The sequence below is a fragment of the Salvelinus fontinalis genome, chromosome 27 (genome assembly GCF_029448725.1).
Source record: "Salvelinus fontinalis isolate EN_2023a chromosome 27, ASM2944872v1, whole genome shotgun sequence".
NCBI classification, from domain to species: domain Eukaryota; kingdom Metazoa; phylum Chordata; class Actinopteri; order Salmoniformes; family Salmonidae; genus Salvelinus; species Salvelinus fontinalis.
In genome coordinates this window covers 9538490-9557251 of record NC_074691.1, presented here as the reverse complement: position 1 = coordinate 9557251, position 18762 = coordinate 9538490, and the positions used below count along the sequence as shown (strand labels likewise).

Genomic DNA, 18762 nt, shown 5'->3' with positions numbered 1-18762 from the left:
CTGCAGAGGATATCTTTAACACAATGGATATGCTCCTGGGCTCCGTGGGACTGGCCTGGGATTGGTGCGTCGGTGTGACCACTGATGGGGCAGCACCAGCAGGTGCTTTATCATGCAGAGGTCCACTGGCTTTCCAGGGCTAAAAGTGTTGGGTCATTTTTATGAGCTTCGGGCGGAGATTACTGAGTTTCTTTCGGAAAACCAGTCACCTCTGGCAGAACATTTCGATTGTGAGGAATGGCTAGTGCAGGTAGCCTACCTGCCAGATATTTTTGATCATCTGAATTCGCTCAATGTGTCAATGCTAGGGAGGGGGCACAATCGATGTGAACAGAGGGACAAAGTAGATGCCTTCAAGATGAAGCTCAGCGTTTGGTCGTGTTTCTAACGGAAGGATTGACACGTTTCCAAAATGCTGATGTAGAGATTCCGAATCTGGTCAACAAAGCGCACGGCGACACACTGAAAAAAAAAACATTGAACATCATCTTCTCAAGCTGAAGGGAAAGTTTTGCTACTGATTCCCGGAGGAGAACAGGAGACGAGACGACTGGATACGGGAGCCCTTTCGAGTGGAGATGGGAAGCGTCACGTTGCCAGGCAACGCAGAGGAGCAGCTGGTGGAGCTGTCATTTGTTTGCGGACTGAGCATGCGCTTCCCGGGAAATGAGTATCCTGCTTTCGCCTGTCATGCAATCAGAATCATGCTACCGTTCAGCACTACCTATCTGTGTGAAAGTGGCTTCTCTGCTAGGGCCGTGCTGAAAACTAAAAGCAGAAACAGACTGGACAGCCAGCATGTCCTCCGAGTTGACCTGTCAACCCTCACCCCATCACCCCAGTTTCAAGAAACGTATCAAACTGAAGAAACATTCCAGCTTTCCCACTGATAGGCCACACACACAAACACACACACACAATAAATGTTGGGTCGCGATTCAATTATCATTGTCCAAACATTTATGTTAAAAAAAATGGCTGTATCTTGGTGTCTATGATTGACAGGACTAATTTAACATAACACAAAGCCAATGTCTGTTCCTCTCTAAAGGACCAGAAGGATCGCATCTACTCCACAGTGAAGTCCAGGTCCACGTCAGCCACAGTGAACAACCTGAAACCCAGCACTGCCTACGTGTTCCAGATCCGAGCCTTCACCGCGGCCGGCTACGGCACCTACGGACCCCGGCTGGAGGTCACCACCAAGGAGGAGGCCTCAGGTACCAGCAGAACACATGCACGGGCGTGCACACACGAAAGGCACGCACGGACACACGCATGAGCACACACACACACTCTATAGAGATGATTAGTGTGTTCAGGCCTTCGTCGAGTTACTGCTGATCTCATAGCTCCAATTTTCCCTTTTAGAAATATGCTTGAGGATCGTCCACAAGGAGCAGTAGGTCTCAACTAAAGTGGCAGGGCTCAGAAATCATTGCTGTCCTCTGTCGCTGGTGTTTATATAGCAACTGAACTCACTTGATTTAAAATGCTCGAATTCTCCCAGTAATGCACCGTTTGCACTGACAGCAGAAAGTGCCACTGCACCCATTCTTTTGAGCAATTGGTGGTTTGTCAATGCAAATAGTATAGCGGTGTAATGTGTCTCTGAATGGGAGACAATCCAACCTGAATGTGTCGTTGTTTCAGGAGAAGGGCACCAGCATTACCATCTGGGACTATTAAGCCCACTTTCTGAAACAGTGGAGCCGTGCATGCGGAGGCTAGAAATAGAACTAGACACCCTTGTCTCTGTGGTAAAGGGCGAGAAGGGGGTTATCAGTCTCCCCGCTCACTCCTCATTGGTTCTATTATGCCCTGTAGATTCCAACGTCTGATGTGCTGAAAGTTCACACTGTGTGCCCTTTGTGTGTGTGTGTTTGTGTGTGTGTGTGTGTGTGTCTGCTTGCGTGTGTGTGTCCCTCTCCAAGCAGCCACCATTGTCTCCAGCGAGCAGAATCCCGTCATCATCATCGCGGTGGTGGCCGTGGCGGGGACCATCATCCTGGTCTTCATGGTGTTCGGCTTCATCATTGGGAGAAGGTACGCTCTCGCGGGCCCCATTGACTCTCCGCTGCTGTGAGTCTCTGCTTGTCAATTAGCCTTTCTGTCACTCACTGGCCTCCATAGCCGTGGAGTCAGGCCACCACACACCACACGCACCCATCATCTGTGGCATGCTGTGCTAATGGTTTGTGAAGCATCATTTTCCAGTCCTCACGCTGTGAAGGAAAACGGACCGTATTTTTTTGCATGTCTTTTTGTTGTTGTTGTAATGGATCCATTATAGAGACAAGTGTACTCTAAAATGAGAGCTTTTTGCTCATATTTCTGTGTGCGTGCGAGTGAGAGGGTGCTGGTGAGTGTGTGTCCGTGCGCGTGTCCGTTAGCTGTGTGTTTGTGTACATACGTGTGTGCGTGTGTTACATCTGTGGCGTTATACAGTAATACACTCAGGTAGGATGAAGTACTGTCTGGCAGTGCTTCTAGCCATCTCCTACCAGAGCAACCCTCCTGTGTGTCAGTCACCATTACCGCCATTTCCTGGTGCGCCGCTCCAATGATGCTTCGTTACTATATGGATAGCATTTCATCACAGCATGCCTTACATGGGGGTAGAGCCTTGTACACATGGAATTTCTATATACATTTGACATATTAACCTGCATGTCAACCATGTGTTACTTGATGTTTCCCATCCATCCATTTTTCAGTTTGCCAGCAAACACTATTGTCTAGTGCAATTAATTACCTGCTTGAGGGTGCATTCAATACATCAGTGTTGCAAATTAATATTACAAGGAATGCTGATCAGTCTTTTACAGAGAGCAGCATGTAGTAGTACCACACGAGGGTACTTTAGTTCAACATCAGCAGCCAGACATTGTTCCCATACCTCTCCGCTGGTACTGTATATGTATAGGCAGCATTATGGCTTCGCTGCATTAAGATTCTAGCAAAACAGACCATTCTACCTTCTGCCTCTGCCCAATCAGTTGATTGTGTGTCCCTCTACCTCTCTCCCTGTCAGACACTGTGGCTACAGCAAGGCGGACCAGGAAGGAGACGAGGAGCTGTATTTCCAATGTGAGTCCCTTCTTTCCCCGTCAGCTCACACGCACACATTGAAACACCTCAATTACAGCCCGGCCTCGCCGTGACACGGGAAATGGGTCCAACAACAAGGCCCCCACGCCGTAATGTTTGATCCCTTTCATTTGATAGGTTTTTATTCTAACGAAAGACAGGAACCCTCACACTAGCATCTGTTTGGGATTTAATGGACAAATCTGTTGAGATGAGGACATTAGGCCTAGTTCCAATCTGCAAATACGTGCGTATGAGATTTGCGAGAGAGCCGTGAGCCAGGGCTGAGCTGAGCTCAAAGTGATAAGTCTTCATTAAAAATGAAAAACCCTAACTTTTCAGGCTCTTTGGTATGCTCGGCGTATACTGTTCGTCTCCTGGTGTTCCTCGGAGTAGAGATAGAGATACATTCACTCTATCCTAAGGTTCTCCTTCCACGCTCCTTTAACCAACACACACACACACCACACCACCCTGTCCTAACGATGCCCCTGGAGATGCAGCCGCAGACATCTTCCCAAGCGAAGCCGTAATGATCTGTTGCTGGAGGCAAACTGACGATTTGGAAACAAAGGTTGAGGGTGTCGGCCACAGCGGTAGAAAGAGGGCTGTGTTGGCGTTCCACGGTCCTCGGCTGCTAAGTATCTGACAGATCAAGCTGTAGGAAGGCACAGGTCCTCTTGCTAAAAACACTGGGTGATGAAAACACAAACATGAGCTCTCTGCTGTTGTTGGGCCTAATAGAGGGACTTGCTCTACAATATTAAATGAGGAAACGCTGCCAGGGCGACAGAAGCCAGATAGTGCGTGAATTCAACATGTAGGCTTAATTTGTCCGCTGTGTAGCGCGAGAAGTCGTGATAAGACGTCTCCCTATCAGATCCAGTGACAGCTTGGATGGACGAAGCAATTATAGGAGCGAGTGGAGGGAAATATCAGCTGCCATCGCTGGAGCTCCTAGCTGGAAAACAATGCATAGTGTTTGTTAGTGGATAGGCCAATATGGCTTTCCAGGACGCAAACAGAGGATATTGCAGAATTTTTTTTCTTCTGCTTGTCGTTATTGAGCCTGGAGCTGATTAGTAATTTAATTATGGTGTTTTGGTGTGTCTGTTTTTCTTGTATGTTATTGTCTTCAACTATATGCATCTCATTAAATAGCTTGTGGTATGGAAGTTGGCAGGTTATGTTGTAATTAGGGGGAATTTGATATGAACAAATTAGGTCAGCGGAACACACTCATGTACCATAACAGTGTAATTTATTAGTGTGGCGTTATATAATTTTTTTTCTCAAACCACGGTCAGCTAAATGCTTCTTTTTCTTTGTACTACGCATTTCCCCTATGTGTGCATGAATATGTATGAGTCATTCCAGTATCATTGTGTTACTTCATATTTTATGGTGATACATGATTCAAAACATGCACTCATTGTACTGGTCTAACTGTGATATAACTGCAGTCACCATTACCTGGGCAGCGTGATTCAGGAGGTTAGCAAGCCACAGAAACGACCATAAGAAAATAACTTGCATTTATGACTAGCATTACTGTATATCAGGGTCTGTCTAACAGACTTTTCATTCACTGGCAGAGCTTGATAGACTGAGCTAGCTCCAAAACCTGCTCAGTATAGCAGACAACCTTGGCAGTAAATCTCATAGGCTGCTCAAATCTTTGTTCGTCCTTTTGTGAGGAGGTTAAGAAGAAAATATAATAACGTTTTCATTTCTATTGGAGGAAAAATAAAAAAGGAAAAAAGAATAAATGTCTGGTATAAGGGTGTTTGTAGAAAGAGCTTTTGACACAGGTGCTTTCCATCAGCTGGCTGTTTAGCAATTCCTTCTGAATGGTTGCCGTTGGTAATGGTGTGTCTGACAAGCGCCCGGTCGGCCCGGCATGCTGTATGCATATTTAATCGTAACAGTAATCCCCTTACCTTTCTACAGTTAAATTTCCAGGCACCAAAACATACATTGACCCTGAAACCTACGAGGACCCGAACAGGGCTGTCCATCAATTTGCCAAGGAGCTGGACGCGTCCTGCATTAAGATTGAGCGAGTTATTGGAGCAGGTGAGTCTGGCTGGTGTCTCCCAGCTCTCTCTGTTTAGTCATACCATACACTCATACATCACAATGACAGCAACATATTTACACTTTGAATGGGGACACGGTTTATCCTCGCTGTATATTGATAGGGCAATTGCAAAAAGGGGGGGTAAAGTTCATTGCAGTTAATGTGTGGGCCTGCATCTTTTTTAAAGGTACGACAATAGCAAAGATGCTTCACGGCTGATGAATTGCTGCCACATCAGTTTTAGAGATGCAGTCAATGAGAGTATCTATATATCCACAGCTTGAGCATAACAAGATGTCCTACTCCAATTTATTATCTCCTGCAGCACGGCTGTTTTCTCTGAACATACACTAAGCACTTTGTAAAAAAACAGGATTGCTAGTTTTTCTGAAGGTTCATGACTCATGAGTGGTTTTGTCTCTTTGTCTGTCTCACAGGAGAGTTTGGGGAGGTGTGTAGTGGACGGATGAAACTCCCAGGGAAACGGGACATGTCAGTGGCCATTAAAACCCTGAAGGTGGGCTACTCAGAGAAACAGAGGAGGGACTTCCTGTGTGAGTCCAGCATTATGGGCCAGTTTGACCATCCCAATGTTGTCCATCTGGAGGGAGTGGTGACCAGAGGTAAGGACTGCATTCTCTCTCAAACACACACACACACGCCTACAACTACAACAAGAAAGTAATGCAAGTGCACTCGAAGACCATTCTTAATATGTACATACACTATATATACAAAAGTATGTGGACTCCCCTTCAAATTAGTGGATTGGGCTATTTCAGCCACATCCATTGCTGACAGGTGTATAAAATTGACCACACGGCCATGCAATCTCCATAGACAAATATTGGCAGTAGAATGGCCTTATTGAAGAGCTCAGTGACTTTCAACGTGGCACCCATCATAGGATGCCACCTTTCCAACAAGTCAGTTTGTCAATTTGAGCGAGGCCTAAATGCCCAACATCAGTGCCCAACGTCACTAATGCTAATGCTCTTGTGGCTGAATGGAAGCAAGTCCCCGCAGCAATGTTCCAATATCTAGTGGAAAGCCTTCCCAGAAGACTGGAGGCTGTTATAGCAGCAAAGGGGGACCTACTCCATATTAATGCCCATGATCTTGGAATGAGATGTTCAATGAGCAGGTGTGCACATACTTTTTTTGTTCTTGACCAAAAGTATTAGTAATGGACTTGCTTACATTCATCCATAAGCGCATTAGTGAGGTCGGGCACTGATGTTGGCCGATTAGGCCCGGCTCACGGTCTGCGTTTCAATTCATCCTAAAGGTGTTCGATGAGGTTGAGGTCAGGGCTCTGTGCATGCCAGTCAAGTTCTTCCACACCAATGCCGATAAACCATTTCTGTATGGACCTCGCTTTGTGCATGGGGGCATTGTCATGCTGAAACAGGAAAGGGCCTTTGCCAAACTGTTGCCACAAAGTTGGAAGCACAGAATCGTCTAGAATGTCATTGTATTCTGTAGCATTAAAAAGTCCCTTCACCTGAGCTAAGGGACTTAGCCCAAAACATGAAAAACAACCCCAGACCATTATTCCTCCTCCACCATACTTTACAGTTGGCACTACGCATAGAGGAAGGTAGTGTTCTCCTGGCATCCACCAAACCTAGATTTGTCCGTTGGACTGCCAGATGGTGAAGCTTGATACATCACTTCAGATGTTTCCACTGCTCCAGAGTCCAATAGCGGCGACCTTTACACCCCGCCAGCAGACTCTAGGCATTGCGCATGGTGAACTTAGGCTTGTGTGCGGGTGCTCGGCCATGGAAACCCATTTCATGAAGCTCCCAACAAAAAGTTATTGTGCTGACGTTGCTTCCAAAGGAAGAATTTTACGCGCTACGTGATTCAGCACTCGGCGGTTCCGTTCTGTGAGCTTGTGTGCAGCTCAGAAATCTGCCCTGCTAGACGAACTGACTTGTTGGAAAGGTGGCATCCTATGACGGTGCCACGTTGAAAGTCCCGAGCTCTTCAGTAAGCCCATTCTGCTGCCAATGTTTGTCTATGGAGATTGCATGGCGGTGTGCTCAGTTTTCTACAGCTGTCGGCAACGGGTGTGGCTGAAACAGCCAAATTCACACATTTGAAGGGGTGTCCGCAAACGTTTGTACATATAGTGTTTCTGATCAAATTAGCCTTGCTCCCAGTTTTATATTGTCTCATTTAGACAGCCTAATATAAGGAACAGATGTTAACACTTAATTACAAACCAATGAAACAACAGGTTCAATATAACACTGAAGGCGGAAATGTATTTTAGCCAGCCGTTAATAAACAATTGCAAGACATTTTTTTGTTGTTGGCAAATAATGGATGTGTCACCCTTGATTTCAGGCAAACCGGTGATGATTGTGATTGAATATATGGAAAACGGCTCGTTAGATGCTTTTCTCAGGGTGAGTACCTTTCAACGCGTTCAATGCTCCCGAGTGGAGCAGCGGTCTAAGGCACTGCGTCTCAGTGCAAGAGGCGTCACTATTGTCCCTGGTTTGAATCCAGGCTGTATCACATCCGGCCGTGATTGGGAGTCCCAGCGTCGTAGCCTGTCATTGTTCTTCACTGACTTGCCTAGTTAAATAAAGGTTAAATATTTTTTTAAATGTAAACCGCAACTCCCTTACCAGTTATACATGTGTAATACAGTATGTTCGCATTAAGAGTTCCTTATTCTATAAATAATACCACTGCAATATCTTTGTGAACTGAGTGGATTTTGCTTAGCTGACTGTTTTCCTCTGTTGTGTACAGAAACATGATGGTCAGTTCACAGTGATCCAGTTAGTGGGAATGCTGCGGGGCATAGCAGCAGGGATGAGATATCTCTCCGACATGGGGTATGTCCATCGAGATCTGGCTGCACGAAATGTACTTGTCAACAGCAATCTCGTATGTAAAGTGTCTGACTTCGGCCTGTCAAGAGTGATCGATGACGATCCCGAGGCTGTCTACACAACAACGGTGAGTCAATTAAACCAGCCCCGTATTGCTTTCCCTGCCTAGACTCCCTGAGCTCTCTCTGAACACTCAAATCAAGCCAACAGCCAATGCATGGGAATGGAGTATAAACTACGCATGCATGCCCATGCATGTCTGGGCCTAGTTATTCAATATGCAAGGCCTGCAGTCTCTTTGGTGAAGTTTTAGCTTTGAACGTTTGGAAGTTTTGCTGACCCTGTGTGCAAAGTTGTAACTCTATTCTAATTGATGTTTTAGGGGAAGATGCAGGATATAATGAATTTGATCTTTACTCCAGCCACTGACCTGCATTTTACTGAACAGGGTGGAAAAATACCTGTTCGATGGACAGCAATGGAAGCCATCCAGTACCGTAAATTCACTTCCGCTAGTGATGTGTGGAGTTATGGCATTGTCATGTGGGAGGTCATGTCCTATGGGGAACGGCCTTACTGGGACATGTCCAATCAAGATGTGAGTTGCTCTCTTACAGGAAGTCAATCATTCACCAAATACATGTCAGGTTTCACATGTTACTCAGAGACTGGCTATCATATTACAGAATGAACAGAATAACAGAATGAGCTGAATTCTTAGGACTGATTTAAACGTGGGCCACAATTACTATTTAGAGGTGAATGAGGAGGATTGTTAGGTATTAATTCATTCTGTTTTAATCAGAGATTGATATTCATAAAATGCTTTTATATGATAATATAAAGAACGAGACTGGATACTTGGCATACAAAATACTTTTTGGACTTCAAAACTGCTTTTAACCTTTATAATGAGTTATGATAATTTAACCTTATTTGTCAGAGTTCAATAATGCCGTAGCTATCTAGTTAGTCATATAGAACTTTCAGTTTCAGCTACGGTCGTTGCTGAAACTGAAAATTGGAACAGATGAACATTGCAAATCTGTTCACCGTGCTGATCGCAACAGGGGCTTTAGAGGGGTTTGGTCGCCGATTTGAAAGTCAGTAACGATGATACTTAAACGGTAAAATGTTTTAATTTGCCGCCGTTTGCAAGTACTTGTCTGAAAGATGCTCCAGTGCTAGTTTTCTCCCGTGGCGAAGTTAAAGATGCCATAATCCAGTAGGACAAACAGTCTTCTCCTCAGCAGAACGACTAAATAGGATTATATTACTCTCAGCTCCTCCTAATGAGAAGCCTGCTGATTGAACAATCAGCTGTTAGAAATGCTAAACATGATTGGTGATGGAAGTAGCGTGCTTGACAGGCGTCAATGTCAGAGATTACGGTTCCTCTGTCAAGATGTTGGCAAACAGCTCCTTTGACACTTTTTCTTCCGTAGCTCAGTCTTGTTTGAATAGCCCTGACAGGAATAACAGATGAATATGTGCAGAAAATAAACAAACTCACATTCCCCGAAATAGAGGAAGAGACGGTTGAGTCTCAAGTCAAAGGTGCCCATTGCCCCTAATGTTTAAAGTTCTCACGCCGTTGACTTTCAATGGACTTTGTTTTTAACTATTGACAGAGTGAGAATAGATGTAGCTGGAAGATATGCAACTTTGCGTATTTTCATTATTCATTAGATCTGTGTAAATGCAGTCTATTGATGAGACAAAGAGTACAAACAATATGACGGATGCATCTAAGGGAAAACAGAGCCACTGTTTGCTTAATTAATTACAATCAGGTCTATTTGTATAGTATGACAGGCATGGGCAGGTGTTCTAGAGACCCACCTCTGTACCATACAGGGACACTAGATGCTACTCTCAATATCTCCTAATTTGGGTCCTGCTACTCTGGGTCCTTGGGTCTCACCATCATCTTAACAAGCTGAGATTGAGTGATCACATCTGGTTAGGCCTGTTTCTCCTCAAAGCGCCACTTCTGTAAATAGGGAACCACACAAGACTTGTACTGACACTTCCTGTTTACAAACATCTTGATTAGAGAATGAAATGGAAATTAACTGTAGTACATGGTGACTTGTGTTAATGTGGTGGTAATGGTAGTGGTAATAGCCGTTAAAGACTTGCCTGTGTTTTGGTTTTCCCAGGTGATAAAGGCCATAGAAGAGGGGTACCGCCTCCCTGCTCCCATGGACTGCCCTCCAGGCCTGCACCAGCTAATGCTGGACTGCTGGCAGAAAGACAGGGCCGATCGACCCAAATTTGATCAAATAGTTGGCATCCTTGATAAGATGATTCGCAATCCCAATACCTTGAAAACCCCGGTGGGAACCTGCACGAGGTAAGGAAAGCCTGTCTCATTAAACCCTGTAACTGAGCACTACAAACCTCCAATGGAATAAATTAGCAGATTCAGTTATAAGATTTGACCAAAGTAGCTGTAAGACTATGGAAGTATGTATTGCTTCTTCATATTTCTTTCCTATGGAGCTACATTAGTGGACAATCCAAAGCATCCAGGGGTTGATTTATCCACAGGAGTTCACAGATGAAAGATAAATCCCGGAGAATCAATAAGCCAAAACAGCTTCCATGGCTTTATGGTCAATAGCAGGGCTTTTAAATCAATCCCTGTAATGAGTTCCTGGGGTTTTTAAGTGCTGTGGGAACTCTGGACCCCTCTGGGACATTTGTCAAATTAATTCTATTTACATTCAGAACACAATCTGGGTGAGATTGACAGCATAACCCCTCAAAAAATAACTGTTAGAAAGTGCATTTTTGAAGGCCATTTTGTGGAGGTTTGAAGTAGAATTACCATCCATATGATGTTGAGGGTTTTTGATAGTTACTTAGCACACGCTTTTTTTTGAAAAAGAGGATCAGATGGCATCGGCACTTTTGAATTTGACATCGATTGAAATTTTCAAAATGTGTTCATTTCTTTTTCACATGCAATTTATTGTTACCCCGGGATGTCTTTGTGTTTTGCTCCCGGCTCAATTTGTGTTTGTTATGGGAATGTTTCAGTTTTCGCATGAGACGTTAATGGCTTCCTCTTGCTCATCCAACAGACCTATTAGTCCCCTGTTAGATCAGAGCACACCAGACTTCACTACTTTCCGCTCGGTTGGGGAGTGGCTGGAGGCCATCAAGATGGAGAGATACAGAGACAACTTCACCGCTGCTGGCTACAGCTCACTGGACTCTGTGGCCAGGATGTCAATTGAGTAAGGAGCCTGAACTTTACAACAATTGTGGAGGTCAAATCCAATATAGCCAGTTCTGGAGAGTTGTCATATAATTATTTTCTCATTCAATATCATTGGACATGGCAGTACTGCCTGTCCTGTTTTCAGATCTATTTCTCCATTAATTAAATACCTGGTGCTGCTATACGTCGTGGGATGTTTTGAGCCTCTCTGTTGTCCACTGCTGTGATTTATGATTGGCCGTCTTATCTTGCAGGGATGTGATGAGCTTGGGGATCAGTTTAGTGGGCCATCAGAAGAAGATCATGAGCAGCATACAGACTATGAGAGCCCAGATGCTGCATCTCCATGGCACAGGAATCCAGGTGTGATGACAGACTACAGTGCCCCCTGTGGACGGGCTATCTAGAGCAGCACTAAGGCAAAACCTCCCAGGATAATCATTGAAAATCATGTGACGTGATGTCGTCTCCTATCTGACTATTGTTTTCCGGATGTTTCGGAATGAAATAATTCCTGTGATCCTTGGCGAAGGATTTAACCCCTCTTTAGAACGGGTATTAAGGAGAGAATGACAGAATACTACCTGAACATGATACCGAACTTAAACCGCTCTGAGGAACTCTCAACAACATATCAAATAGAGATGGAGCTTTGGAGAATGAGTTTGATACGTATTACCTTGTTCTTTTAACCTCGTGAATGATTTTATTTGTGCACCATGAAAATGGATTTCACTTAAAAAAAGGAAAAAGAAAAAAGATTTCAAACAATTTGTTTATTCCCCTTGCGGTGGTTTTTCAGTATTTTCTTTACTAGTTTGTTCATTTTGTTAGTGTCAGGAGCCACAGTGATATGGTGTGGTACGTACAGTAATCTTTCATTTTTATTTTCCCCTTACAATTGTTTTCTTCCTTTTTTCTATTTTGGACTTGACAACAGGGTAAACGTTCCCATCCAAAAGGATGAATATGGTGTCTGAACATTTTGGTGAAAATGATTTAGAGGTACTTTGACCAGTTTGTCTTGAGACACTACTGGCTGTTTTAACTGTTTGCAGTGACTTGTGTTTTTTCTTCCTGATGTTTTTGAAGTGAAAAATGGTATCCTGCACCTCAGATAAGTGACTTCAGAGATAGTAGTATTCTCTTGGTCGTTTGAAGCTTACAGGAGTGCTTTGCTGTATGCATTTTTCTGAACACAGATGCTCCCAATTTATGATGGAAAATCATATTTCAAATTTGTATGTAGACGTTTTGAAACAGTATGACACCAATCATTCAAATTGATTTAAGATGGATCACAACTTTTATATCTAATATCCAGCATCAAAGTGGCAACATTCTTTACATGTTCATGTTTACCACATTAATCATTTGATCATATTGTCCAATATGCTTTCAATCTGAACTTTGATTTCCGTTGTTTAAATCATTAATGAACGTTTCCACAGATAGCTCTACAGAAAGATTGTATTGAAACTTAATGAGATGACTTGATCCACCGCAAATGGTGTTGCCATTGAAATGCCCCCCCCCCCACCCCAAAATGTTGCAGCAAACGGTATTTGTTTCGTATTTTAGTGAATACAGTAGTTGAGGGTGAATCTAGGAAATGCTGTGTACATTCTTTCTAGAAGTAATAATGCCTTAAAACGTGTTGGACTAATGTATTGACATTATTTTTAGGCTATTCAATGGCAATGTTTTTTGCAGTTCAGTGAGGCAGGTCTTGTGTAGGGTTGAATGGAAAGGTTCCCCATTTTCTTTGTGGTATCCTTTCATGCAGGTTGACGTTTATTGTTACGAATCTTTCCCTGGAGGCAGAACTGAGCAGTTTCCGCTAGATGGGCCAGCTGCAAAATCCAAATTGGCTATGTAAAAATTCATGAAAACAAACATTCGCTTTTTGGTCTTAATTTAAGGTACGGGTTAGACATTAGGGTTAGCAGTGTGGTTAAAGCAAAGGGAAAGGGGGATACCTAGTCAGTTGTACAACTGAATGCCTTCAACTGGAATGTGTCTTCTGCATTTAACCCAACCCCTCAAGGTTAGGGTTAAGGTTAGAGTTAGGTTTAAAATCAGATTTGATGACTTTGTGGCTGTGCCAGCTAGTGACCACCCTGCAGAGCTGCCTCCAGGGCAAGACTCATGAAAGTAAATGCCAACCTGCTCCATTAATCCTGAACTTGAAAATCATGCACACCTGCGTATGCTGAATTTCACGATTGATGATTGACACAGTCAGTGTAGGGTAGAAGATTGACCAAACAGAGCAATAATTAGTCCAGGTAGAAATGGTCCTCCTCTGAGATGTGAAGGTGCTAGGTTTTACAGAAATGTCTGTTGTGCTGGGATAATATACCGGTATACTAAGTTATCAAATCATTAAATAGTAATGCCACTTACGAAATGGTATCCCGGAATATGCTAATGACTTAATAACGAAGTCACAGTGTATGACTATATTTGGAATATATGGCTGTAACAGTGGGGTGAAATGACATTCAAGCAGCAGAGAGGCACACGCATTAGTCATGACATCATCCTTTCCATTGCACCACACTTAATTTGAAGGCCTTCAGTTTGGTATGAGGTACTTACAGTATCTAATAACCCAATATCATGATATATAGAAAATCCTGATACTCCTTATTACGATGATCATACTGTGAAAATCACTTACCGTCCCAGCCCTAGCCATTCAGGAGAGCCAGGCAAACAGTATGGGTGATGTAACATGCATAAAAGTGTTTCCATCCATCCATCCATCCTTTTTTTTTTACTTCCCTTCCCTTTGTATGCTAATCAGGGCACAGAGATTAGGAATGGGCTCTGCAAAGATGTGCTAAAAAGCCAACCTAATGGTGCCATCAGTCTTCACCTTTTACAACAAAATGAATGTTATCATATATGTCTTTAGCATTGTATTATTCTCTGACGAATGCTTGGTTCACTCATTTCTTTCTCATTAAAAGTAGGGAAAATATAGGTATTTCCAACTGCAGTTGTGTAAAAAATAGGGGGGGGGGGGGGGGTTTCACAGTATTTTCAGAAGAGGTGGATAAACATACAGTACCAGTCAAAAGTTTGGACACACCTAGTCATTCAAGGGTTTTTCTTTATTTTTACTATTTTCTACATTGTAGAATAATAGTGAAGACATCAAAACTATGGAAAAACACATATGGAATCATGTAGTAACCGAAGAAGTGTTAAACAACATTTTAGATGTTAGATTCTTCAAAGTAGCCACCCTTTGCCTTGATGACAGCTTTGCAGACTCTAGGCATTCTCTCAACCAGCTTCACCTGGAATGCTTTTCTAACAGTCTTGAAGGATTTCCCACATATGCTGAGCACTTGGCTGCTTTTCCTTCCCTCTGCGGTCCAACTCATCCCAAACCATCTCAATTGGGTTGAGGTCGAGTGATTGTGGAGGCCAGGTCATCTGATGCAGCACTCCATCACTCTCTTTCTTGGTCAAATAGACGTTACACAGCCTGGATTTGTGTTGGGTCATTGTCCTGTTGAAAAACAAATGATAGTCCCACTAAGCCCAAACCAGATGGGATGGCGTATCGCTGCAGAAGGCTGTGGTAGCCATGCTGGTTAAGTGTGCCTTGAATTCAAAATAAATCACACACAGTGTCCCCAGCAAAGCACCCCCACACCATCACACCTCCCCCTCCATGCTTCACGGTGGATACCACACATGCGGAGATCATCCATTCACCTACTCTGCGTCTCACAAAGACACAGCGATTGGAACCAAAAATCGCAAATGTGGACTCATCAGACCAAAGAACACATGTCCTCTGGTTGAATGTCCATTGCTCGTGTTTATTGGCCCAAACAAGTATTTTCTTCTTATTGGTGTCCTTTAGTAGTGGTTTCTTTGCAGCAATTCAACCATGAAGGCCTGATTAACGCAGTCTTCTCTGAAAAGTTGATGTTGAGATGTGTCTGTTACTTGAGCAGCATTTATTTGGGCTGCAATTTCTGAGGCTGGTAACTCTAATGAACATATCCTCTGCAGCAGAGGTAACTCTGGGTCTTCCTTTCCTGTGGTGGTCCTCATGAGAGCCAGTTTCATCAAAGCGATTGATGGTTTTTGCAACTGCACTTGAAGAAACTTTCAAAGTTCTTGAAATGTCCCGTATTGACTGACCTTCATGTCTTAAAGTAATGATGGATTGTCGTTTCTCTTTGCTTATTTGAGCTGTTCTTGCCATAATAAGGACTTGGTCTTTTACCAAATGAGGCTATCTTCTGTACACCACCCCTACCTTGTCACAACACAACTGATTGGCTCAAACAAATTACAAAGGAAATAAATTCCACAAATGAACTTTAACAAGGCACACCTGTTAATTGAAATGCATTCCAGGTGACTACTTCATGAAGCTGATTGTGAGAATGCCAAGAATGTGCAAAGCTGTCATCAAGGCAAAGGGTGGCTACTTTGAAGAATCTCAAATATATTTTGATTGTTTAACTTTTTTGGTTACTACATGATTCCATGTATGTTATTTCATAGTTTTGATGTCTTCACTATTATTACCTAGTGTAGAAAATAGTGAAAAATAAAGAAAAACCCTGGAATGAGTAGGTGTGTCCAAACTTTTGACTGGTACTGTATATTTACCCAATTTTAGAGTATTTGGCTGTAGCTGATGCTGTCTTTGTTCCTGTGGACTCATCATAGATACATATTTTTAAAGCTGCAGTTTTTCCAGTGATTATTTAAGATGCCCTTCCATTTGCCTGTAGAGAATGAAAGGGTCTTCGGAAAGCCAACCCTGAAACACCATCATGGACTTTGGCTGCAAGCTTAGCATTTGTAAAGCCATTAGCGATTTTGTCTATTCTTTCCTAGATACATTTCCATTGTGCTCAGTCCAAAGGGACTCACCCCTGTGGTAGGGGGATACCTGGGAATCAGACCTTGCCCAGCCTACTCTGGGCCCTGTGTCACAGACAGACAGAGCCACTCTTTATCCATACAGCAAAGCTCAGCAATTGGGTCTATGCCAGCCCTTTGAATTGAATACCAGCGGCGCAAAGGCTTTCAGTCAGCACAAAACTCCCCAGTTCACAGGCAGGCAGCAGTCAAGTCCTCGTTCTCTCCCCCTCTCCCGTTCTCTCTCTGTCTACTCTCCCCTGCTCTGATCTCAAGCAGCGGGCCCCTGGGGGCCTTCACACCTCGGTGCTGGAGGCCCCCGCTCCCGCTTCCCTCTCTCCCTGTGAGTCAGGGGTCCTGTAGAGACAGCAATTTGAGCCAAATTGAGATTAAGACGTGGATACAATCGATCCGCCATATAAATCATCTGTAACCTTCACAGGCAATGTCACCTTTTACTGTTCGCTTTTACATTGTTTCTTACCCATTTTGTAGTTGAGGATGTTTAACTCAATATATGGGGGTGTTATTGTGTTTCAATTAAGTTTAAGGCAGTTTGTGTGGCGGGTTTATTGGATTCAAGAATGAGAAGTCATTTAAAATATGAAGTAGACTGGTTAATATTTTGCAAACCCTTTGGACAAACTGTTGGAAATTGTGAATGCGCCTTTGCATAGATGGTGGATAATTCCAAAGAGTTCAGCACTGTTGATGGTGTCAGAAAGATCAGAGATCCGAGGAGACTTTGTATATGTTCTAACTGTAAAACTTGTACATTTTATTTATATTGTTGTTGTTTTTTTACACACATTACTCTGTAGTGAGCTCTGAATACATTGAAAATGCACTATATTTTTCTATCTCACTTGCAGATGATTACTGTCACGCAGAATATTTTAGTTGTACATACTTTCTCATTTAGGACCAAAGACAGCTGATAGGTTTTCCATTTAGAATTGTATTTTGTTTTTATTTTTGCCTTTTAGTTTAATGTACAGTAATACGAATTGTCAATTTATTATTTATTTTTCTGTGATGAGAGTATTGAGAGTATTCATTGGTCAAGAGTATTTTCCCCAAACAGCAGAAGTGTAAAATCATTACTTAGACGATTTCTTGTTAAATAGACGTTTCTTTTTTGCTTCGTAACCTTTGTAATAGACTGTACATATATTTTTGGAAATATAATACAATCTCTATAGAAATCCTCTCTCATTGGAGTCTTTTCCATCGTAATTAGTGTCATGTCTTTACATAGGATCTCGTTTTATATATCCATCAGCATGCACCATTTTGTAAATCATTAATCAGTGTTCTTTGAATGTTAAAGTAAGAATATGATCAAACTTGTTTTGATTGAATGTAAACAAATGGAATGCATGACTTTTTCGTGTTTGCGTGATGGTGTGTGTGTGTGTGTGTGTGTGTGTGTGTGTGTGTGTGTGTGTGTGTGTGTGTGTGTGTGTGTGTGTGTGTGTGTGTGTGTGTGTGTGTGTGTGTGTGTGTGTGATGGTGTGTGTGTGTGTGATGGTGTGTGTGTGTGTGATTGTGTGTGTGTGTTTGCGTGTGTGTTTGCGTGATGTGTGTGTGTGTGTGTGAATGACATGGGTGGGTAAAGTATATATGAAGAAAGACAGCAAGGGATGGTGTCATTAAAAAGACATTACCAGCCCTCCAACCTTGCACAAAAAAATCTAATTAAGCTCCATCCTGAGGGACTTAGGCTAAACAAAGGAACCTTAAAGGATTTATAAAGATTATATCTCCCATTATTGTAATATTTATTTTATTAAGTTGGTGGAATCTTAACATCTCGTCCCAGAGGCTGATGGAATTCAATCATAAAACATATAATATCCGTTCCAAATGGCACCTTATTCCCTTCATAGTGCACTACTTTTCACCAGTGCCCATAGGTCTCTGGTCACACTAGTGCACTATATAGCAAATAGGGGGCCATTTAAGACACATCCATAATATATGTTTCCAGGGGAGTTTGGACCTCATCCATGCATTTTTGGGAGAGGAAGAGAGGATCCATGGTTACTCCTCTGTCACCACTAATCCCTACAGTACACTGCAGCCTGCTTATCACCTTGCCATCTAACAGGGACAGGGAAATGTTTAGGTATTTTGATATACACAGTAAAGTTGGACTGATTTAATAGGAACACAGAGTGTTCTTCCAGCCTCATGGCTCCTAGTTTGTCAGATTTATGTTAAAGGTATTTTGGTAGAGGGTGTTTTTTTCTCACGACTATGGGGACACTTTGAGTGGTTGCAGGCTGATTGGACATAGTATTAATGCTGAGAACATGCAAACTCCAACAGAACAAGTAAAGAAAAGGAGCTCTGCAAAGTGCAAACTCGCTGGAAAAGGGGAGGTTTTATTTCCAGTCAGTTGCTTGAGGTGTTACAATAGTGACCTTCTTGATGAAAGCCTTCTCTCCATGTCTGAATAGGAAAAGCTTATATCTCCCAGATATCCTGCACTAAACCCAACTGTCAGACAAGGAGGGAGGAAAACTGAAAGAGTGCCAGTAGAGGATTAAAGGGGAGAAATGTCTTTATTTCTTGAATAATCTGAAGCACTAGTTCCCTACTATTCATAC

The 18762-nt window shown here is 42.9% G+C and overlaps 1 protein-coding gene across 12 annotated transcripts in view; it reads left to right on the top strand.

Moving 5' to 3' along the window:
• The window catches only part of LOC129824989 (ephrin type-A receptor 7), a 75525-nt gene extending 58170 nt beyond the window's left edge, over positions 1-17355 (top strand). The window contains exons 7-17 of one of the 12 annotated variants that reach the window (XM_055884613.1): positions 1052-1220; positions 1938-2046; positions 3035-3090; positions 5053-5166; positions 5608-5793; positions 7526-7587; positions 7940-8149; positions 8471-8620; positions 10185-10378; positions 11112-11267; positions 11506-17355. In XM_055884613.1, the coding sequence (XP_055740588.1) occupies positions 1052-1220; positions 1938-2046; positions 3035-3090; positions 5053-5166; positions 5608-5793; positions 7526-7587; positions 7940-8149; positions 8471-8620; positions 10185-10378; positions 11112-11267; positions 11506-11620 (1521 nt within the window). In that variant the 3' untranslated portion in view covers positions 11621-17355. Of the gene's footprint in view, positions 1-1051; positions 1221-1934; positions 2083-3034; positions 3091-5040; positions 5167-5607; positions 5794-7525; positions 7588-7939; positions 8150-8404; positions 8621-10184; positions 10379-11111; positions 11268-11505 lie in introns of all 12 variants that reach the window. The other 11 variants (XM_055884611.1, XM_055884606.1, XM_055884609.1 and 8 more) reach the window with 11 other exon arrangements.
• The last annotated feature ends 1407 nt before the right edge of the window (positions 17356-18762 follow it).